This window comes from Prorops nasuta, unplaced genomic scaffold, assembly GCF_024137725.1.
Source record: "Prorops nasuta isolate Cenicafe-Biocafe unplaced genomic scaffold, Cenicafe_Pnas_1.2 PNAS00006, whole genome shotgun sequence".
NCBI classification, from domain to species: Eukaryota; Metazoa; Arthropoda; class Insecta; order Hymenoptera; family Bethylidae; genus Prorops; species Prorops nasuta.
In genome coordinates, this window is record NW_027116803.1 from 248,866 (window position 1) to 272,869 (window position 24,004).

At 42.8% G+C, this 24,004-nt stretch overlaps 2 protein-coding genes across 7 annotated transcripts in view; both read left to right on the top strand.

Moving 5' to 3' along the window:
- The window catches only part of LOC136774476 (multiple PDZ domain protein-like), a 45,202-nt gene extending 38,225 nt beyond the window's left edge, over positions 1–6,977 (top strand). Inside the window, exons 21-38 of the mRNA XM_066728791.1 lie at positions 391–495; positions 787–912; positions 1,973–2,131; positions 2,295–2,392; positions 2,466–2,670; positions 2,748–2,838; positions 2,909–3,105; positions 3,182–3,276; positions 3,346–3,412; positions 3,558–3,608; positions 3,679–3,780; positions 3,897–3,968; positions 4,072–4,204; positions 4,296–4,450; positions 4,546–4,701; positions 4,777–4,911; positions 4,994–5,167; positions 5,246–6,977. Of these exons, the coding sequence (XP_066584888.1) occupies positions 391–495; positions 787–912; positions 1,973–2,131; positions 2,295–2,392; positions 2,466–2,670; positions 2,748–2,838; positions 2,909–3,105; positions 3,182–3,276; positions 3,346–3,412; positions 3,558–3,608; positions 3,679–3,780; positions 3,897–3,968; positions 4,072–4,204; positions 4,296–4,450; positions 4,546–4,701; positions 4,777–4,911; positions 4,994–5,164 (2,118 nt within the window). The 3' untranslated portion in view covers positions 5,165–5,167; positions 5,246–6,977. The remainder of the gene's footprint in view (positions 1–390; positions 496–786; positions 913–1,972; positions 2,132–2,294; positions 2,393–2,465; positions 2,671–2,747; positions 2,839–2,908; positions 3,106–3,181; positions 3,277–3,345; positions 3,413–3,557; positions 3,609–3,678; positions 3,781–3,896; positions 3,969–4,071; positions 4,205–4,295; positions 4,451–4,545; positions 4,702–4,776; positions 4,912–4,993; positions 5,168–5,245) is intronic.
- Positions 6,978–9,371: 2,394 nt separating this feature from the next.
- On the top strand, positions 9,372–23,775 carry LOC136774473 (uncharacterized). Of its 6 annotated transcripts, none has more exons than XM_066728786.1 (9): positions 13,024–13,961; positions 14,477–14,854; positions 14,917–15,180; positions 15,842–16,287; positions 16,378–18,241; positions 19,182–19,267; positions 19,375–19,448; positions 19,719–21,548; positions 21,679–23,775. In XM_066728786.1, the coding sequence occupies exons 6-9, from the start codon at positions 19,222–19,224 to the stop codon at positions 23,767–23,769; spliced, it is 4,041 nt and encodes a 1,346-aa protein (XP_066584883.1). In that variant the 5' UTR covers positions 13,024–13,961; positions 14,477–14,854; positions 14,917–15,180; positions 15,842–16,287; positions 16,378–18,241; positions 19,182–19,221; the 3' UTR covers positions 23,770–23,775. The 6 variants fall into 6 exon arrangements, with proteins under 6 accessions (XP_066584886.1, XP_066584883.1, XP_066584881.1 ...); XM_066728784.1 differs by lacking the exon at positions 13,024–13,961 and having other exon boundaries at positions 14,400–14,854; positions 16,378–16,583; positions 17,512–18,241; XM_066728787.1 differs by lacking the exon at positions 13,024–13,961 and having other exon boundaries at positions 14,400–14,854; positions 16,378–16,498; positions 17,512–18,241.
- The last annotated feature ends 229 nt before the right edge of the window (positions 23,776–24,004 follow it).

The following is a 24,004-nucleotide window of genomic DNA, read 5'->3' on the forward strand; positions in this document are numbered from 1 at the left end:
AAAGTAAAATACTACATCTATCATATATTTTCTCGACTTTCCATGAGAAAAAATTCATTCTGTAAAAATTAAGAGATTAAGTCCTCTCATTAGTGCTATTGTGTATAATGTATAAATTTAGTAGATGAAGTACAGAGACTGAAGTTAGCTGAAGTGTAACCGAATCAATTACCCATACTGCAAGAGACAGCATTGAACGACTCTTTGCTATAGTTTAACTTTACAAATTTCCATGATAAAAGGTCAGAAACGATCGAGCCTAGACTGACCGAGATTTACTTTCATTACACAGATGTTGATCGTCTATACTCCTTAACAATGGATGCTTGACACAGTTTCCACGCTTAATAAGCGGACGTTACTCAACTGACAGCTTGTTTTTTTTTTAAGGTCGATCTTCGAAATGGCGGATCCAGCAAGTCGCAGAACATATCCGGTATATTCATCAAAAACGTTCTACCTAACAGTCCAGCAGGGAGAACAGAAGAGCTGAAGGTAACGTTAACGACCAATAAAACACCTCTTGACTGCAGAATTACCAGAAAAATATATTTTCTCTGCCCCACTGTGACTTCCAAGCTTTCACAAACATACACTCTGGGAGTAGGAATGGTGGGGGAAAGATATATCGTTTTCTGATAACTCCATTTGGCTGTACGGAGCTCTGCTACCTTACAGTCAAGGTGTTCAAGGTCAAACCTGGACGATAGGATAAAATTTGCAAATATTTTACTGGTTGGATTAACAGAGTTTGCGGGAAACCGCGAAAATAATGGATTTTTGCAGGTTGGCGACAGGATCATCGAAGTGGACGGGGTGGATTTGCGACATAGTAGTCACGAACGAGCAGTAGAGGTGATCCAGGCAGCAGGAAATCCCGTATGTCTCCTCGTCCAGTCCCTGGTGCACCTGGTGAGCTCCCTTGGCAAGCGATTTTCGATGTCATCTCCTTCCTCCCATTAACTCCCCTTCCCCTTCCATGACCACTATTCGTCCCCTCTTCAGCACCCTCCGCTAAAAATGGAAGGACCCAGCAGCTTCGAACAGCCATTATCGGCGAACAGCCCTTCCACGCGTACGATGCACCTAGCTACGACTTTCCAATAATCCAGGGAGGGGCTTCGTTCCAATACACAGATCTGCAGTAATCTGCTTTCCTACAAAAACAGGGAGATAAAGCGAGAGAGGCATATCAATATACAAACAGAGTGGATTGACGAGCGTCATCTTTGGGGCAACGTGAGCAAGGACGAAGACAGAAATATGGAATAAATATAGCGATGGAAGAGGGCAATGTGGAACGCGATGGAGGGAGTGGGGTGGGGGAGGTGAAAATTGGGGAGGGGTAGCTGTGATACACGTGTGTGTTTGGTTGTAAAGATTGAGTGAACGGGTTACCTCGATGCAACCGAGCGTTCATCATCCATACCATGATGAAATACCACCACCATATCACCTACCAACCCCCTGGGTCGAAGTCCCCGTTCACCACCCTCCCCCTGATCCCCTCCATCCCCCTGTTATGCACGAAACCTCCTGATAGACAATACCAGTTTTCCCTGCTCAGTCGTCACTCGTTTCGCAATGCATCGACTCTTTGGACGTAAATGCGTCACTTTCGTACGTTCCACTATATACCATTCCAAAGCCAAACAGATATACACAAACGTCCATGTTTATATAGATGCACTGTAACCTTAAGAAGCCTCGATTGCTCTTTGCTGAAAAGAGATTTCGATTGAAAAAGTGGTATACAAGTCTCGTAGGAAGCTGCTATTCAGCTCTGTCCAATCTATTCTATTATGTATATTTGTTTATCTTTATTCGTGATCTTTGCCTTTTGTATGGATAAAGACGTCGGTTCATTTTTCAAGTGACCTACTTTTGCCTTGATGTTTTCCGAGTCTCGTTGAATGTCAGCAGGGACGCCTGGCTAAACGAGTCTCAGTGTTTGTGTTTTATCTTTACGCAGAGCCCGGAACACGAGAGTCATTTTCGAGAGGGAGAGAGAGACAGTGACAAGAGATCCAGTAGTGGGGGCAGAGTGCCAGCTTCTTCAGGAGCACCGACCAGCTCTTTCCACCAGAGACCCGTATCGTCATCCGGATTGGACGAGGCTGATGTAATACAGGTTGGTGCAGGCTTATCTTAAATCTTACCTCGTACCGTATCTCTCTCACCTTAACTCTTCCCCTTTTTTACTGGTGCATCGTCCTCTGTAAGGTGCACATTTCGAGCAATCTTCCCAATCCTATCTCTCATCCAGATTTTCTCAAAATACATCCCTGTTTCAGCAGGATTTTGCTGAGAACGAACGTACGACTGCTTCAAGGTCAGATTTTAAGAGGCAGAGTACAAGAGCTTCAGATGGCGCTGGTCCCAGTGCAAAGAGGTACTAGTTGAGAATTTTTGCTGCAAGAAAACAGGAGAGAGAGAGTTGTTATTATTTTTAAACGTCGACGCAGGTCCTCTATGAAAAAGTCAATTCGCAAAAAGGCACCCTCGCCTCCGTCGAATTCCGGCACGCTTCGCCAAGTCAGCGAGGAACGCGATGATAATGCCTCGAGACCCGAGAGACCGACGAGGAAATACTCCTCCGAGGAGAGCTCGGGGGAGGAAGAGGACACTCGTGAACTCGAGGGAAATGTTTATACCAAAGGTGGTATGGAAGTGAGTCGTCTTTACTTATCAACTTTTTTTTCTTTATTTAGTATAAATAAGCTATTTGATTAAATTCTAATTCACAGATTTCCCGAAAAAGTGCTGGCAATGTGAGAAGGTCGAAGGAGGAAGCGGATGCGGATCCGGAACAGGAAGACGAGTATGGTTACACTTTGAGTGAGTGTAATTTTGTTATGTAATTATGTGGCCTTGTTGGAACTGCATTGTTATGTTTGTTTGTTCTCAGAGAAAATTTACAAGAAGTACCACTCTTACGGTAAGCAGGTGATGTTGGCTAAAGTGGAAAAGGACAGGCTTGGTTTGGGTATTTCATTAGCTGGCCACAGAGACAGAAACAAAATGGCTGTATTCGTTTGTGGCCTCAACCCCAAGGGATCAGCCTACAAAACAGGAGGATTGCAAGTTGGCGATGAGATTTTAGAAGTACCTGCCACGTTTTTCAATTTCTATTTTTCGTAGCTCTGAGAACCAATGCTTATCTTACTTTTATATCTTACAGGTGAATGGACAGGTATTTCAAGGTCGTTGCCATTTGAACGCATCGGCAATGATCAAGGGCATGGCTGCCACTTGTTTCAGGATCATTGTCGTCAGGTGAGCGAGAGTAGATAGCCTAAAGAAACTGTATTATTGTTACTATCATTAATCATTGTTTACAAACAGAAAATCATCAGGTTTGAATGACCTTGCTGTGAAACCGATTGTTCAATTCCCAGCAACGTTAGAAGACGTGAGTAGATCTTGCTTTATTGCGTTATACATATGTATTAAATTTCCTGTACTGCATTACATGTTTGACGCAAAGAATTCAACTAAAACTGTAGGAAAGAACTGGTCGTCTAATTGTCTTTGGTTTCTTTCTATTTAACATGCAGGCAGACCTGTTCAATCACTACAAAGGTGTTCGCAATATTCCAGTGAAGAAGGTAAGAACCATTGGTGTTTTAACGATCGAGATATCCATGATATTTATTACACAAACATATGTTGTTTTAGGGTCAATATGGACTTGGCATAATGATAATAGAAGGAAAGCACGCCGAGGTGGGTCAAGGAATATTCGTGTCCGACATTCAAGAAGGAAGTGCTGCCGAGCAGGTACGTGCTTGTCTTTGAAATAAAGATAAACGAAGCATGAGAATGCAGCAAGTTTTACATCTCTTAACTTCTCATATTTCTTTTTCTTCTCCGTTGGCTTCGATACGGCGATGAAGGCCGGTTTGCAAGTGGGCGATATGATCCTAGCGGTCAACAAGGATTCTTTATTGGGTTCCACTTATGACCAGGTGAGCTCTTTAATGTTTACTACTCACAATTAGCGCTTAAGAACCGTAGCGACCAAGGCTGTACATGATTTTAACGGTTTCTTTTATCGGCACGACAATGTAGGCCACCAGTCTGCTGAAGAAAGCTGAAGGCGTAGTGACGTTGACCGTCTGCAATCCAAACCAGAGCAAAGTTGCCAAAGAGGAGGAGGAAAGAGCGAAGGGTGGAGACACGTCCGCCAGCGGTGATAAGCCGGGTAACTGTCACGACCAATCGATATATCGGATTTGCCACAGACACACCGACGATACTTTATTTTCTTTCCTCCCTTTTTCTCTCTGATGCAGCTGCGAAGGAACCAGAAAAGCCTAAAGAGCCCGAGCCTCCCCAAGACCCCAAAGACTGCCAAATCAGAGTCGACAGGGACACCACTATTGAATTTACGAGGGACAAAGATAAATCCATAGGCTTCACTATTACTGGTGGTTCTGACACGCCTCAGGTATATTCACGAAAAAAAATCCGTGATTTCTTGTATAAAACAAAAATATTAATCAACCAAAAAATCACTGGACTTCTCATTCGCTCAACTTTCAGAACGGAGTCTTTATTCTGGAAGTATTTCCGGATAGCGCAGCCGGTAAGGATAATCGGCTGCAGGCAGGGGACCAGATTCTAGATATGAATGGAGAAAATTTCAAAGCGATAGAGTACAATAAAGCACACATGGCCGTCTTGAAGGCGTCTGGAACTGTAAGTTTACTTTCGCATCAGCATAAATGCGTGATACAGAGTGAAAGAGATAACAGCGACGCAAATAAATTGTAGGTAAAAATGGTGGTACACAGAAAGGAGAATCCAATCGAAGAGACAGAAGTTGAGTTGCAGAAGAAATCCGGCAAAGGAGCTGGTCTCTGTTGCACAGGATTCAAGAGTGGTAAAGGAGTTTACGTGTCGGATATGGTAACGTTCATCTTTCTTATTTGCTCTTCCATCTTCCTTCCTCCATCGTCAGATAAAAGATTTTATGGTTTCGCTTGCACAGGCACCAGGCGGTAGCGCGCTGGAAAGTGGAAAAATCTGTAAAGGCGATCGAGTTCTTTCCGTTTGTGGCGAAGACGTTCGAGATAAATCCGCCGATGATATTGCTTTTCACATGAAGGTCTCTAATCCGCTACGACTAAAGCTGGCAAGGTACACTGCCGCTAAGCAATGACAGGTAAGCAAAGCGTATACCACCTTTTATCAGCAAACCTCGTACAATTCTGAAAAAAAAAATTATATCTTGCTTTTTTAGGATTCTGCAGGCAGAAATCAAGATTGTTGTAGGGACAGGAGATCAGGGATCTGCAGGTACCGCGGAAACTAGTGTGATACAAGAAATAACTCTATCTTTGTAATAAGTGCGTTAAAGTGTAAAAAGGAAGCAGAAATCTGTGTGGAGATCGAGAAGCCTGAAGCGCTGGCTGCTAGAGGGCAGCACTCATACCTTATTGCGTCGGTAACCAACAAAATATTAACGATAAGACACGAAATACCAGTTATAGAGCAGTTCAAGTTAATCGGAGGCCATTGTGGGTATCTCTGACCGAACTGGATAAAGAAGATATTATATTTAGTAGGGAAAATGTCGATAATACATATCGACGATGCGCCGGTAACAGATTATTCTAGTCGATTATAGGCACCAATGTCGATTTACGTTGAATTTGTAAAGATTCCGTCTGCCATCGTTCATATTCGGCAATTAATTGGTACTGATAAATTTATACATATATATATATATACTATATTATAGTAAGAAACAGATTATTTATGCAACTACAGATTATACTGTAACTTAACATAGCCGTGGCAAGTTATTACACGTAGAAGATGTGAAGCGTCTCTTATTGTTGAGAAGGTCATGGGGCTCGTAGTCTGCGATTCGACGAGATTTACGAATGTGAGATTGCAGATGCGAGCTCCAGGACAAAAAATGTCGGTTTTTCTTTGCGAACGTGCTGTGCGTCTTAAATACAAATCCGAACGACATCGCTTGTACGATTCGCATTATACCTACAGTTAAGTCGAGCAATTTAGAATTCTATTAGCTACATTTACGAAGCACGATGCGTTTAAGGAAGAGGAAATTATGAAGTTACCCGTTATGTATGATCCATCGTCATCGCCAACTGCACTGAGGCAGTAGGCGTATTACGATGGAAAAAAAATAATGATTGTTAAGACTAGACTGCTTGTTGAATACATATAGTTGAATTTATCCAATTATCTATTCTAGTTCGTAGTTTTAGATTTAATTAACTGAAGAGAGTAGAAAGTGAAAAGTGCGCGAGCAAAGTGTTGGTTCAATCAAAACTATCGTTTCGGATATGTTCATGGTTAATCCGCCATTATAATGGTAATAATGACGTACATTCGACTTTCTACCTTTTAATTGATGAAAAAAGAGTTGCGAGCTTCGGAGACCAGAGTCAGTCGCTAATCGCGTTTCCTTTGGGCGGAGAATGCGCAATATTCGACGATTGAATGGAATATTGTGAAACGAACTCTGGTCTCTGGAATTCTCTAGTATGTTACCGTTTAACGTTGGAAAAGTGGAGGAAGTAGAATGGATTGAACGCGGACTCTGAGAATGTAGATCGAATCGAAACTGGCCTTACCCGGTTTGTTATATTATGCATGTAGTATAAGCTTTCGTTAATTTCGCTCTAACTTACGCTTCATTGTACCGAAATCCATAGAAGAGTGAAGAATGAAAAAATTGTTTGAAAAATTCTGCCCTTCGCAACTTGTCCATCCGCAGCAACACCCATTCAACTTGACACACACACGCAAAATTCACCGTCGACTCCTCCATTAACAATTAGTCCCTCTCACTCGACGATCTTTCTTAACCATTAATATTTATTTAGCTTTTAAAAGCGTGTCCTGTATTTAGTTCTAATTAATACGTTTGTATAGACGTTAAGTCTCTCAGTCAGCATAATTTATACATAAGAAATAGAAACTCTGATGAAAACAAGCAACAGCGTATTTCTATCACGTTTACACATATTGTATACTGTATATATATAATGCAGTAGAATAGGGTCCCCGTCTGCTCGCGCAAATCGATGCATCTGTTTATCGCTTATGTGAGATCGCCAGTGTTATTGCCGAGAGTTGATCATTTGCGAAATTAGGTGTACCACTTTTAAAGTCGATTGTACGAAACAGCAGATTCACACAGCGAATTTCTATTTTGATCCGTTCTTTGCGTAAAATCGTGAGGAAAGTCTCGATTTGCATAATCAGTACGAGTGAAAAGAAAAACTTTTATTTGTATACGTGCATATAAAGATCTGTCAGGAGCGTTATTTGGTTTGACGGATAAAGATTTACCGTAGGCTAGCCCTGGCCAATAAAATCGTTTTCGATTGGTTTGGCACGATTCTCTCGCAAGACTAGGCGCGTTGGTAATCTTTTTTATTTTCAATTCAACGCGAGACTGATAAAATTGCAGGGAAAATTGCGAGATTCGGTTCATACGACTGCTTCGTGCAGTTTTATAATCGAGCTGGTCAGTCTGGAAATCAAACTTGACCTTGAAAGATGGCGTCGTTAGCCCCGCCACATATACGGGAGAAAGGATAATTAATTGGCACGCTAATCATTAATACTTAGCGTTCCACTTACGAAAATATGACAAAAACAAACGATGCGAGAGAGCGATAGAAACGAATGACGAAAGGGCTCTTATATCAGAATGAGTTTTAATTAACGAGTCTGCGCTAATTATGACGCTTTGTCGCACGAGTTTAACGACCCGTATCTCAGCGACTGCTCGCTTATTTCTCTACGCTCCCACTTAGCTATGCATGACATATCATGATTTTAGGCGAACTGTTACTCTCGTTCCCATTATGTCTGCACCATGAGAGCTTTTACCACTTACCAGCGCCACTGAAAAATCAATGGACTTTCATCGGCAGTTTATTATAATCCTGCCGATGAAATCTAACGTTTATCAGGGCAATTGCGGTAAAGGCAGGATGCGTTTTATTGGCGGATCGTCTCGTAAATAAAACAAGCTCGCCGTTCGAGAATAAAATGTTCGCCGCAGGCATCGTCGATTCTCTGCGGTAAGGTTTTGCTAGTAGAAAATTCTGTAGGGATCAGCCCGCGTATATTTTCATAGCTAGAATGGGGCTTTTTATTTGTTTTTATTATGCGAATATATAAATCGCGAGGAGTTTCTTGGATAAAGTTGAAGGATGGCGATGAAGAGGACACTTGCACCGGAAATACCAATGAACCAGTGGGAGCTTTGTGAATGGAGCGGAGTGGGGGGGGGGGGGGGGGGGGGGAGCTGGATCGAATAAGAATGAGAAGAAGAGCGAGGAAAGGAAAAAAATGAGTAACGCGTTAGGCCTACGTGGCATCTGCTAGAGATGCGAAAAGGAGAACACGGGCTCGGCAGTGGCTGTGCGTTATGACATAATTGCTTAAGAAAGTTTGGAATGCGAATACACGTACGGCGTAGAAGTAGTCCAGGCAAGCGTCAAGTGGCCAGCGCGCCGTTACGCGCGCGTTTCGCAAAACTTGTCACCACGACCAGAATCGTGCGTATATAAAAGCTATACTTACCTTACCTTAACTTAACTTACCTTTACCTTACCTTACCTTGCTTTAGACGACCGAGCATTCTGCTCCTTTCCAGAAAAGACGTAAGTATTATATCACCCCGCTCCGAAAACCTGATCGTTCCGGAATTAACGATCGATTCCTTTCGAGCGATAAAAGCAACGCTACAGAAATCGATCGATTTTTTGTCGTCGCTTCGCGACCGAGATTCTTCTCCAAATCGCGGCGGAGCCCAGATTTCTACTCATCGTTATAATAAACGCATTACCGCGATGAAAAGAAATCTCTCGTGAAAACTCTTCACGCAGCTCGATTCTGAGGGATCGGACGATTCTCCCTCATTCGAGGGAATCGTTCATCGTCGAAGCGCACCTCGTGATGTAATATCGTGTCTCGTGCGACTGTCAAATCGCAGCCGGTACAGCTTGCCACTGCTACCGGTTACACGTTATTACTATTATTAATGGAGTATAGAACATAATTTCATACTCGATGGAAGAGAAAACAGGAAAGATGCGAAACTTGGTTCGCTCTTTTACCCGCCATCGCATCCTCGAGGACTCACCTGCCGCGAGTAAACATTGGCCGGATGATGAGAGAAAGATTTGGAGGGGAGTTGGCGCGAAGATTTCGTCGAGTCGACCATACCGATTCGCTCACATTTAACTTTCCACGGTGTGGAAAGCCGATCGGGATCGAAGGAGACATCTCATTTCGTGGCGAGTAATAGTGAAGTCGATTCACGGAATAAAAAGGGTCAGGCGAAGCCTACTTTCTTCTTCTGAATCGACTGCGGTAGGAGGAGAAGGAGGGAGGGGGAAGAGCGGCAAGTTTCGAGCGTACGAATGGAAACGCTAGCAGGTGGTCAGCCAGTATGTTCGTCTACCGCGGACCAGTAAACCGTGCAAGCGTACCGACGCCAATGTTGACTTACCGTCAACCCTACGCGTGTATCACTCGATAACTTAACCCTAAGATCATCACTCCTTCATCCCTTTTGCGCCAAACGGAGGATATCGACAGCGCAGGATCCAACCACCGAAGGTAAGTCGAATCCATCGTTTTCCCAAACCGGAAGTTCCGAACTCCGATGGTACTCGCGGCACTCGAAGATTATATGCGTTAGCAGCCTGGAAATCCATTTCCATCGGCGTGGCAAAAAGAAGAAAAGATGATGAAAAGCTCAGCTTTGAAACAGACGAAACTGAAGTTCCGTACGAACGATTAATACGTTCCGAGCCGGAACCGCTCTTCTCTGTTTCCTCGCTTGGCCATCTGGGTCGCGTTCGGCCACGCTTCTCCTCTTTAATTTCCTTCTCCCCACACTCGTTTCACGTTTACCACTACTCGAACCTTCGTCCGCCAACCCTTCGCAAAAATCCTGTGGATTAATTCTGACATCACCGTTTTATCCAAAGTGTCATCCAGCTTCCTCCATGTAGTCGTTCTAGAAATTCAACCGCCTTTTCAAGGTCATTTTCTCTGGTAAGTTGTCCATCGTAAAGCTGAAAATATTAAAAGGACTATTAATAAAGACGCATGGATGACAGTGTGGAGCCATTACAAACATGCCGGTTAATTAATTCGTTGGACAGTGAAGAGAGGTGACGTTGAACTATGAAGTCGTATTTTGGATTTCGGGTAATAGAATTATTCGGAGAGCCTCGAGGGTTTCTACAAAAACGCTCGCCAATTTCCCAGAGCGTAGCTGCGTGCTTCGATTACCTGGGATACCGACTCTCGTTTATTATTTTCTTAGAAAAAAAATCAGCCTCGCGTGCGTGCTATGAAAAACTGCAGCGGTAGTCGATTGTGTTTAGATGAAGAAAGACAGAGAGATCGTCTAGCATGGGTGAAAGTTTTTTTCCTTCCAGAAATTTGTAATACCGCCGACTCGATGAGGAAAAAATCTCCCAATTGGCTGGCAGGCAGTTGTCTCTCTCTGGCACAAAGCATTTTGATTGGAGTTGGTGTTATCATTAGAAATTTGTGCGCTACCTAATGCCCATTATAATTGGTAACGCACAGTCAGTCATGCGCCAACGGAGAAACGCCGCTACGTGATTAAGATAAATATTTCTTTCGGTTTAAACACAATTTCGTACGTGCCGTTTTCAAAACGTTTTGCTCCATCGTTCCTTTTAATTCCACTTTTACTTCCTCTCTTTTCAATTTTACTCGCCTTTAATCATTCTCCTGCTCCCGCTTGATTTCATCAATCGGCTCCATTAACCTCACGGTAATTATCCTTGCATAAACTAGAACAAAAAATCTTTGTTAATCATTCATCTATCAGTGCGCAATTTCAATCCGACGGAACAATTTAACCGTTAAAAATATTTGTGATTGTCGTAAAAATTGCAATTCTGGTGATATTTGCAAATGAGATACGAGAGGGAAAAAATGAAATAAATAGAGAAATAAATGCCAGTGCAGAAATATTAGATTCCACCTTCAACGTCGATTAGAATTCTCATTGCGCGTCTTGAAGATTTTTTTATTCGAGTCAGGATTCCAGAAGATGGATTTATCAAATGAAATTTCTTCGTGCAACGAGAAATGTAAAAAAAGATTAGCCGACTAAGATAATGCAGAGCTGTGGTTCGAACGAACGGATGACAGTTATGAATCATTTATTAAGGGAATAAAAAATGGCGCCCGTGTGGAGAAGGGGTAGGGTGTGCACATAGAGGTTTATAATCTAAGCTGCTCAATATGTAAATGACGGATGGTGCGAGTATACCGAACTGTATTTTATGCATACACATTACCGAAGCCTACCACTAATGCAAGCAATGCATAATAATTAAATCGATAACCATTGCAGTTATCGAGAAACCACGCGTCCATATAAAATTGAATCCCACTTAGAAACGGCGTGACCAACTACACACATGCTTTTATTTCCATTCTCATTTTCAAGCTCTCGATATACACATATATGCTTCTTCCATAATTCCACCCTCTGCGGTAACGATATTTCAGCGAGGCCAGCACTTTCCGCTTGAAAAGATGATATTTTACAACGATTATATCCGCTTCGATTGCCTATTTAGGCACTTGGCTCTATTCCGAAAATGAGCTTTCTCAAGCATCTCGAAAACCAGTCGGTTTTACGCTTGACATCCGAAACAATAATAAACGAATGACGACTGGCGGATATTGCCGATTATCTGGTTTATTTCTAAAATCCTTTCTTCGTAATTATGATGGACGACATTGCTAATTCGATGCTTTTGCTCGAAAGCCAGTATGTAAACACGGGCCGTTGAATAATGGTTGAAAATCGCATATTTCTTGAAATAATCTCATTAAGGATATTCCGGCTTTCAAGAAAGTAAACCCGGATAGAAATTCAGTATTGTAGTGAATATTAGTCGTATATATTAGTATATATTACATGTACATACGTGTATATGATTTTATGAAGCAAGATTGTTTTTACTATCGTTACCGACACGCTCGAGTAGCTTGAATTACTTCTGGCTTGGTTATCTTTACAATACGCATAGTAGCACTTTCGGAAATATTACCACGTTTTCTCTACCTGTTCGTCTGGCTATTATTGTTATCGAACTTAGAGGTTAGAATCGGTTTGCCGGACACGAACGTTCGATCGCAATCGTATATACATCGAGGTCGCGATGACAATGGCCACTCGCCACGGCAAACACGTGACTCGCGAACGAGTCCATGCAAGAATCAGTATCAACCTCGAATCGTCATAACTTTCCCTTCGAACGTTTCAGCGTGGAATTCAAGGCGTTAAATTCATCGCGAAAAGAGAAATAACGATCCACTTATTCGGTCGAAATTTGAACAATGAGAAACACACCTAGGAAACTGTGCAAATTCGAATGCCGTGTGACAGGTGGCGCCATAACCTAAACAGATTCTAACCTGAAATCGTAATAACTTTCCCTTTGATCAGGCAAAACTTTTCATTCGTGGCGCGACCTAAAGGCGAGCGGAACTCACCAGTTTAAGGTATGCATATTAAGATACTATATGTCGAATGCCACAACGACCTACATTTACATTGGAAACCTGACCAAGGCAGTGGACAGCTCTTGATTACGCCTTCTACACGGATCATTACGTCGATTAGCCACGCGCTTTCATGTTCTTCTTCCGCGCCCTCTCCGGTCTGTTCCGTTCCATCCAACACACCTTGCGTACAGTAAGTACATTCTCACCACAAATCATTCCTTCCGTTCCCCCAAATACACACAGCTTTTCACACTTTTTCCTTTCCGCTATTTCTTGATCTTCCGGTCACTCCTATTCGTTTTACACTTTCACACCGTCCCCCTACTCACATAACACACTAGTATCAAAAACGTTCCTAAAAGTTCTAGAACTCATTTTGACACTTTGGAATGTTTTAGGAACACTTTTGAAACTACGAATGTTAAAAGTAGATGGTGCTATGTATTATCAGCGTTTACGGATGAACAAATTGTGAAACTTCCAATATTGCTGCCTCCTTGTATCGCCAATATTGAAATTCTACATACCGGAAAAGTCATAAATTTTAATACAGTAATTACATTTATCGCAAGAGAGAAAGAAGCGGAGAATTCTCAAAGGACGGAACGGAACGGAACTGTGAAATTTCTGTGATTTTTTGCGGAGTACTGAAAACAATTACGGTCCATTGGGACTTGGCTGCAAGTGCAAGGAAAACATACACACATTCTTATTACTCATATTGCCGTAAAAATAAAACTTGGCACTTTTTTCGTTGGCTTGAAGTATGTAGTTAGAGGCACGTGATAGAAAAGCTTGTAATTATGCGTGGAATTGGAAGGTAACAGGATTGTGCAATTTATTAAGTGATATTTAACGCCATCGTGCGATACAAACTGCATTAAAAATCGTTTAAATATAAACGATACTTTATTAGGGACGCCAAATGCTCTTATCTTAATTCGTTAGAATTGCATCTAATGCAATATTTCCCCAGATACCTCATGCCATATCTCTTCGTTATGAAATTCGTTTCTTCGCTCATCTACGCGTGATCGTTGCGCGAGATAAAACCGCTGCAATGTTTCCCGTTGCCTCTGGGAAATACTCGTAAATTAACAGGAAACTACGAATATCGTGCACATCACTAGCTACAAATCGTCTCGTCAAAGCGTTTCGACGTTTCTGCATTTTTTAGACTGGAAAAAATTGGTGGTAAAACACATGCGTAGTAGAGGTTATGGTATGAAGATAAACAAAGCTAAAATGAAAATCCTTCAAAAAAAAAACATTCTTGTTCGGAATTCTTGTACTACTTTGCGTTAAGCACGATGCTATATCATGGAAAATATGTAAGGCTAATAACAAAGCGTGCAATGCTCGAATTTCTCTCAATCTCAAATGGAAAGTTTACACAGGTAATGACATCTAGAAAAATGCTCATTGCTCATTGTCCATTACAAACTCCTTACCAATTTCAATATGCAAATTAGTGAATTACGGGTGAGTTTATAGCTCATGAATTTTTCGAAAGGAAAGCAGTGACGTAATTCCCGGTAGTACTCGTTTCAAATAGCGTTAATGTTAACTCTAAGCGTCCATCGGTGTAACTTCTGAATGTATAAACTCATTAAGTAACGATCTCGTTGCTGAATTTTTCGCGCCAACTTTCTTCACGCTTGCATTAACAATTTTGCCAGCTTAGCTATTTTTTTTTCTCTACCCTCGTATTCACATTTCTCAGCGCCATCTGCTACGGAACAGAACTAAGTAACGAAATTCGCGTGACTCAACTTTCCTACATCAATGTCTTAATTACGCATAAAAGTTTATCGTCTCAATCATTAGCCGGCGAGATAGGCTTCCGTTGTCCCGTAACTTTCCTAACTACGTTTTCGGGTTAAATAGAAAATATACAAAAATGTTCAAATAGACCAGGAGGGAGGGAGGACGTTCATCTGATATTCGTCTCTCGATCTGTCCACGGATGCCACGCGTCAAGCGTGACCTCTCTCATCTTGCCCAAGCCACCCGAAGCAGCTCGTCATTCTTTCAACGGCCCGATCTTATCAGGAAAGCCTCATAATTTACCAAGTTTTTCATTATTTCGCGGGGAAAGCCATTCAAACTTCTCCACCGCTTCTTCGTTATTGCTCAATATCCTAGCCAGAGGCGCGCCGGATCTTCTTCTCAGTCGCCATCTTGCAACACGTATCAACACTTAAAAAAACAGTTTGTGAAAGACGTCACAACAAAAGGAACATTTCTGGATCCAAATGAGATGTCTTAACATCAATTTATTTCACGAGAAGTAACACAACTATCCTACGTCCTATCAATAATTAAATTATTAACAGTTTACGCCTTTTTCAGATCTCGGAAAATCAATGTTGGATCGATTGTTCTCGAATCAAGCGTTTTAAAATGAAACGAGCTGTCTCGACTGAATATTAGCATAGCTCGATAACGGCGCTCGTGATTGTTGTAGAATCCTCTCCAGTTGTTTCACGTAACTCGATGGGAAAGGCACCTGGTATACGCTGCTTCGCTAGACGGTCCTGTTGCACCACGATGATTGCTTGAGAAATCGCTTTATTTCTCCTCCGTGCACATTCGTAGCTTCCGTTTTCACGTAAGGTAATATACGTACCTATGAATGTTGCATTAATACTAAAGAGATGGGACGGCTGTGAGGGCTGGCGGTTGGGGGGGGGGGGGAGATAGAGAGTGAGTTAGTGGGGAGAGTAAGAGGGGGAGAGTACAATAACAAACGACATTAGTAGCACGAGAGCGAGAGTTTGGGAAGAGATGTATACAAATGGCAGGATCGATTTTACATGCTCTTTCCACCTATGTGCTTGAACTACTCTCTTTCATCGCTACGAGCATCTAATCCCATTCAAATTCAGTAGTGTGTTACAAGCGTACAATTACATGGCCAAGATTATATCGTGCCGATAAAGAGCTTAGCAAAACCAGACAAGAGCAAAGATAACACGCTCGATTTAAATCACAATGACGATTGTTTCGACGCTTAACCTCAAATTACCTACGTGATTTGATAAATAACACGTATTCGTTCCATCCCCCTACTTGACTACAAATTATTGTACGTTAAACAAACAATAGTCGGGCATTAACGTGTCCGTTGCACGTGCCGAGAATTCTCACTCGATTAATATCTTCAAATCGAATATCGCATAAACACACAGGACCAGTATTAATTCGACAAAATTTACACATTTTCCTCACTCCCATGCAACAATGGATTTGACTCTCTACCTATTGTATTTTCCAGGTTTCCACTTGTTGTATAAAGAGAGGATAACAGTGATATTGATAGTCTGCAAGAACCATAGGACACACAGCTTTGTCATTCATCAAGAAAAACATCAGGAAAACTTTTCTCACATGATTGATATCTCCAAATTAATCTTTATATTAAGAGTTCTCTCATTGTTATTTATTCAAAATTTACACATTTTCGTTCCTTTCATTAAACAAAAATATTGCATCTCTATATATTATATATTCCAGGTTTCGACCAACACATATAAGTGCAGGAATAATATTAATATTCTGTAAGATCCATCATGCAGCTATTATTTGTCAAGAATAGCGCTGCGACAAGTTTTCAAGCTCCATTTTGTTATCTAAAATTGAAGGAGGAAAAAAGTGATGTTATGAGAAAGCAACGATACTCGTGCATAAAATAGAGTTTCAATGTCGATGAGTGTTTTCACCGTACGAATGAAATTACTGGGAATTATTTGGAAGTTTGCGACGAGAAAGATTTAATAGTTTAATGGAGGATTTCCTTTAAAACTGTTTCAGCGGACGCAAGATGGTGCAGTTTTTTACACCGAAGGCTATCTGCTCGAGATAAAAAAGGAAATAATCAGTGAGAATAATTATCCAGGCTAACGAAAGTGTCGAGCATTCAGCGAGAGGAAAGGTGACGCTCAGAGAGGTGGATAATAAATGCTTTGAGCGATTGGCAGTTTGTTTGAAAGTTATTTTGCCTTAATGGAGTCGCCAGGGTAATAATTGTTGGATATATCGGAGAGTCGCGTGTGCATTAATGAAGTTGCAGCGCGTTGATAATTATTTGGGGCATTGAAAGTGGCCACAGTGAGAATCGAGGAGAAAAAGGAAAGAAATGAGTGGTTTATAGCGTACCGTACAGTAATGTACTGTAAGGATGAATGCGTGCTGCTCCATTCCGCTCTGTTCTATTCCTTCCACGCGAGTGGAAAGCGAAAGGCCGTATACCTACCGTCCGTTCAGTTGTGGCTATACGTAGGAAGCAGAGCAGAACTCGCCTCTCCGTAGGATCGCGAACGGCCTCTAACGGCTGCGGCGCGGAAAAATTCTCAAAACTCTTATATCTCAAGAATTTCCCGCCTCCGCCACTTTCTGTTTTTTTTTTTTTCATTTTCCACTAGTTTTAGCGCCTCTGCCTTGATAAATTAGCGTCAAAAATCCATCTTGATCTTACTCAAAATTAATATTCTCCTATTTCTCCATCCATCCTGAAACTTGCCTCTATACTGCACCAACAACTTCCTGCACGAGTCTCAAGTTCCCACTCTACCAAATTAACCGCCGATTGATCCCACGAAACTTAATAGCGCGGGAGTTTTTCTTTATGAAATCTCACCATGCTTCTAAAATTTCGTCAATGTATTGGGTTAAGGCACTGAAGATTAACCTTATCGATGAATTTTTTATGCACGTGTATTTACATTTAACAAGGTTCAGTTGAACGCTAAATGGTAGATGGACGTAAACATTCATTTATCTTCGTAACAGTAAAACTCTGTACAATGCAAGACGATTGTTGTAATTTCTTATTACGAACGCACTCCATCAGATAAGAACATCTGTCGAAAAAAAAGAGACGAGAATCACGTGACTATTTTTCTTTGCTATATTTTTTTATATAAACGACGAATGTACTTTTTTCAGGTATAAAAATGAAAATGTTCGAAGGAATCGATAAAATCTCGCAATAAGGAACTGCTACTGTACGTAGAACCTGCGAACGAGTATAAAAAAATTACATCTGCTCTAAAATTGATTAAAATGGACTTGACGAGAACAGTAGAATATTTTCTTTGTCCTACGTGGGTTCTTTAATTCAGCAAAAGCGTCGGCCTTGGCCAGGGGCAGCTTTTATAATTCAGCGAGCAAGCATCCTGTATTCAACGATTTTGCACAGTGCGCGGTTGTCCATTTTGACCAGCTTCTACTCCAGCCGTCTTTTGGCGGCAAAAACTCTTGTGTGCAGCATAAAGGAGCAAGATATAACAAAAGGGTGGAATTTGTATGCAAAATCGAAGAGCCATGAAAACAATGACATTACGCTTTTCTGTGGGAGAAATCACGTTTAATCAAATGAGCGCTGTGTTTTCTGAGAATTTGCGCTATGCAGTGTCTGGTCTCGCTAGGTTGACCACGGGAGGAAACAAACGTTTCTAATATACTACTTTCAAACATATTTAACCTGATTTTACTGCGTGAAAGATTCACTTTGCACAAATATCGTTAAATCGAGCAGCGCCGTCCAGGAGAGGTGGAAAGGTGTAGCGAGTTGTATATCCGAGCGTCTGGAGGTGTGTGGGGTAATGGGTTGGATAGGACGGTGTAATCGGGGAAGTGGAGTAGGAGTATGGAATCCCTAAACTCAAGCAAGAGTGTAAGTTGGCGCGCTTTCGTGGCGAGCGTCAGAAGTAGCGAGCGGAATAAATCATTCGCGAAAATCCGCGTTAAATTTGGATGCATCGAGCTTTATTGATCCTCGCCATCCGCCGGCCAGGTGGCAGCACTCTTAGTACCGCCTTTGCGACCGTATTAACATGCTGGAGTAATGACTTTGATCATCCGTCCTTTAACGCTTGTATGATGTATTTATGTATGAGATATCAACTTACAAATAGCAGTTTATTTTTGGTCCAGTAAACTCCAAACGTCTTCAGGTTAATTTTACTAGGAATCTGCTCGTTATTTTGAAAAACCTGAAAAGATCTTTTCTTCGGTAAAAACTTTATGCTTTAAAGATGGAGTATTCATTTTTCAAAGACAAATTTATAAAGTCTGTAAAAAAGACTTTGAATGAAACTGAAGCTGTTAACATGACATAGAATTTTTTAAACCAAATGATCGTATTTTAAAATTATATTTCAATGATATTCTTTTTTTCCAAACCATGTTAATTTAGCAATACTAATGATAGATGTTTTAGAAACTTAAATATATAGAAGAATATAGATAAAGCACTTTAATGACAAAAGAATTAACTATTTAAACTGTATAAATTTTATTCTGCTATCTTAAAGTATAGATAAGAATTTTTATTAATCAATTTTTAAAATTGATTAAAGTCGAGGTCTACTGTATTTTCAGCCCCGAATTATACATCAACGTTAATCTTGGACCCAATCTTCTTTCCACTCGCAAGACGATTTATATATAATGACTCGTTTTTGTATCCACTTGATCATGCTCCACGTGCAAGGCAAACTTGGCGATGCATTCAAATTTCTAGTATTTTACGATAAATCGTCCTACTGCAGAGCATAAAGTACTACACATACATAATATATTACACGCTCTAACACAAACTACTCATCTTTCAGATTGGATCGATCTTCGTCCCCAGGACCAACCTCGGCATACATGATTCCATGCATCGTCACGATGTCCCGCACTTTCTCGCTACACTGTCAGTATTACACTATTTTAAAATTCAGCACAGTATATATATATATATATAGAACAATTCTTGATTAGCCAACTTACACAATTACATGTTGTGTTTAATGAAAACAGGTTTGTTGGTGGCGCTTCTAGCATCTCTGACTGGAGCCATCACGGTGCCAGTAGATCGTTCCGATCCCACTGTGGTATGTATATGTATACACCCATACTATAAATATATATATATATATACATATATACTAAGTAATTCGTCAGTAGTCAGTCCAGTTCGATCCAACAGCATCGATATCGCCGCGATCGGAGTGAAAGCGAGTGAGAAACGCTCGTTGGCATAATTAGCGAGATTAGGATCAGCTGCGGATATTGCGGGAAATCATTGTATCCGTTTGTAGCGCGAGGAGAATTTTGTTGATGCTTTAAAATTGACTGACTTCTGTTTTGATTTGGAAACACAGGCACCGGCACGATCATCGATGATCGCTAACGGATGGAGGCCGCTGGGAGCAACCGGATACGAGGATACGATCGGCACGAATGTCTCGCCTTCCAGTAACCTGGAGCGAAACGGCCCGCTCCATCCCGTCTTGGGCAAGCTTCAGGAGCACCTGGCAGCCTCGGAGAAGTTGAAGTCGACGCGTAAGAATAAACCGGTGGCGTCCAACGATCAGGAGTACATGAGTCCACCCTCGATTCTTGGTAGTTTCACGGTATTTGGCCATGCAGCCACGAAGGCTCGTGGCCAAGCCAAACCGGCCCCACCACTCGGGGCTACCGAGACCCAGGAATACACTTTTTTGATACCTCCACCGAAGGATGCCTTCAGGTTCGAGCTGGACCATCAGCGGAAGCCCATCCGCCATCAGCAGTTCGCCACTCATCACGTGATCCCTCTGGAACCTGTTAGAGCTGCAACTTATTACGTCAAGGGTTACGTCAGCAGCGACTCTTCAGCATCTTCTTCAGCTTCCTCGTCCTCGAATTCCCCCTCTTCCACGAAGAACAACCGGCCCTTCCTCAGCTATGCAATGCCACAGACTCTGCAGCTGCCACCTGCCAGGCAGCCTGTTAATCATTTTGAGTCGTTGAAAATTGATTCTGCTAAGACGAATTACCTACGTCCACCAGGAAACGAGCCCCCTCGAGACTTCCACAAGGATAAAAGAGTATCGCAGAATTACGAGCGTTACGAGTCCCAGTCTCATAACGGTCAGTTCTTGAGTCCAGCTGGTAGCGGGAATTTCTACAGTCAAGTGACTCATCAGAGACCCTACAAGACTTCCTACGAGAGGGATCCTGCTTTTCTGGTTCACGAGAGCCACGAGATCAGCTACGTCACACCCTCTTCGGTGTACTCTAGCTACAGCTTTAAACCCTCTTCGCCCTACGATACCCTGGTACCACCCCAGCTTCATTCACCGACGCCATCTTCTCAATCGCAGTCCAGCTTGGTCATGCAATCTTCTACGCAAGCTACGACCACCCAGGATGGGCGAGTTCATGAGAACAAGAACAACAATCGTTATAAGCAAAATTCGTACCCAGCTTTAGCTGGGACTTATTACGTCTCGGAGCAGCAAGATTTACAGCCCTACTGGCAGCAAACGGTGGGTACCAAGAGCAAATACACCTCAGATATTAACGAAGTTTTGCCGAGGGTAAATCCACCTGGCAAGTTCCAACCGGAAATTGCGGTGAGGCCTAATCGGGTTAACCAGGCTCCGAAGATAGTATACGTTACACCGGGTCAACAGCAGCAGCAACAGCAACAGCAACAGCAGCAGCAGCAGCAGCAGCAGCAGCAGCAAGGTCAACAATATCAGAGCTCCATTTTGCCATTGGACCTGCGTCCTCAGACCGACGAGCCGGAGTACGAGACTCCAGAGAGCATATCGTTGAAGCATTTCAACGAGCAACAATTTCTCATCCAGCAACAGTTGATCCAGCGAGATCGACAGAGACTGGCTGAGCAAGAACGACAACAGAAGCTGGAAATTGAGAAAAGGCAGAGGGAGGAGCTGAAGAGGAGGCAGGAGGAGATCCAACAACTAATTCGTCAACAGAAAGAAAAGGAGGAACTCGAGAAACAAGAGGCTGAGGCTGAAGAGGTTGCTAGACTGAGAGCTGCCAATTCTAAACTCGCGAATGTCACTGCGCAACACGCCGTTAGCCAAGTTTCTCTCATCGATTCTCAGGAGCCTTACACTATTCAATTCGCTGAGTACGAAATTCCCAGGGTCACGTCCGAGGCTCCCTACTCGGAGCCAAACAGGGTGCAACAGCCCCAGGTGCGTTAAACTGGTTTACTGTAGCGTAAACTTTCAAGAAATATTTAGTGGAGTTCTCGAAGTTGCATTATTAGTTATTTCTGTACATAGTTAAATTATTAACAGATTCTTATTATATTTATGATTCAAGGTTGGCCAGGATGAACCAGCTATTAATTTGGAGAGCAATGATGGTCCCACTCGACTTCCGGAGCAACACGTGGAGGTCCGTCCTTACAGACCACACAAGCCAACGCTCAATCCATACAGAAGAAAGAAACCAACCACGATTACGTACGAACTTCCGGTAACCGAGGTAGCCACGGAACCACCCGAAACTGCTTTACCAACCTTCCCAATAGAGGAAACACCCACGCGCAGTACTCCGCAACCAGAAATCATCACACCTGTTTCCGTTCCAAGACCAAGAACTCGAAGGCCTGGTCAACCTCTCAGAAGAAGACGTCCTACGACTACTACCGAGGAGTCAATAACGATTCAGAGTCTGGACGACGATTTTCTAAAGTACAGCAAACCGGAAGGCAGCCAGCATCAGCCGGAAGGACCAAAACGGAAACGAGTCAAACCGTCTCAGGTAAATTACGAGGAGACTACGACTGAAAAGAGAACGAATATTCGAAAACGACCCGGCCATCGAGTCAGGGTGAATCCTGGTGAACCGTTCGAGGCAGAAATTGTAACGGAAATCGTGTACACTTACGCGAATCCTTACAGAGATTCTACGGAAAACGGTCATAAATACGAGAACGAGGAAAGTCCTACGACCGTTCAACCAAACGATTCCCAGTCGATCATTGATCACGGATCATCCAAAGATGTAGAAAGCGTCAATGACAGACCGGAAGTGACGACTATGATCTCAAGAATCGAGTACCATACGGATAGTTTTAAAATTCAACCCGACAGGATTCCAACGCACGAGAATCCGTTTAGGCAGCATCAGGTAAACTCGGAGTCCAACATTCCTCTGGAGGAACTATTTGGGAAAACGGAAGTCAATTACGGAAACGTGGCTTCTGATAATTCCTTCGTGTCACCGATCAGTACCACCACGAACTCAGCATCAGCGACCACAGTAACTCCACCGTCGACCACTACAACCGAATTTCGAAGCTCGACGACAGGGAAGCCCCAGAAGATACGACCAATGAGATTCGGAAACGCTACCAGACCGAGGTTCAGCATCAAGGATTACAAGAGTCGTTTGGATTACAAAAGTAGAATAGCGCAAATATCGACAACGGAAGCTAGTACGGCTTCAACAGCTGCATCCGTCGCTCCGAAGCAAAGATTGTCAAGTGTCAAGGGTCAACAGGGTCAATCGCAGCAGAGCGGAGAGTCTCAACGAGAGACTACTGGCAGGTACAAGTATGTGTCACGAGTAAATTATAGAACGAGCACTTTATCACCCACAACACCGAGCGACAGCAGGCCAGAGGACGGAAGCAACGCCGCCGACAGGATCAACAGGTTCGTCCCGAAACGGAAGCCCGTCAACGGTAACGTCTATCGCAGCCGGATATCCGGAAGTGCAGGCAGCTCTAACCGCACTCAGCATAGCGAAAGTGCGGAGAATCAGTGGAAACAAAGCACTGCTAGGCCGGAGAACGTTTTTTCGTCGTCCATACGTCGTAGACCCACCATGAAGAGGTTGAATCCTCATAGGGAGGCCGGCGAACAGAAGGTCCACTTTGCTACCGAAATGGCGGCCGAGGAGACCAGTTTCTACTCGACTATGAGCACTGCTACTTCCACGTTCAGCACGGAAACTAACGAAGTTGGGCCGCAGAGTCTTCAGGGGATTTCCGGAATGTCGCCGGTCTCCCAGGAGAAACCGGAAGAGAAAGCTGAAGTACTGGAGAAGAGTGAAAGTGGAGACTCTGAGGACTCTGGTAAGGACAAACCGGAAGCGAGCGTGCTGGAAACTGGTGTCGAGGCTCCAACCGACATGAGCGGTGAGCAGTCGAAACCGGAAACGAAGGATGAAATTGAAAACACGACTCGTTTCGAGGTCAAATCCGACGAGGAGGAATTATTTGCGAAGGCTTCCCAAAGCGTAGCAGACTTGACCAGCTCGGCCTCAGCGTTATACGATAAGCCTGGTATGTTCAAGGCCGTTTCACCTGAGAGCCGCGTGGTATCGCCGCATTTCAAGATCAGCACTGATGAGCCCACTCTGCCGATAGAAGCTTTCTTCCAGGAGCTTTCCAAGAAGAATTGAAATGGCACGACGGAGTACTCCGGCGTTTACGTTTGTAGCTCGGATCAATAATCTGGTCCTCCCCAATACAATCTCTGCGTGGAGCAAATTATTTTATTCGTACTGGTGTAACCGGGAAGGTACTAAAAGACTAGAACGAAGGAAATTGAGAATAAGAAATGATAGCGACGATTTATAACAATATAACTCTTTGGAATTTTTAATAACGAAAAGTATGAATTGATTTAGTGCTGTC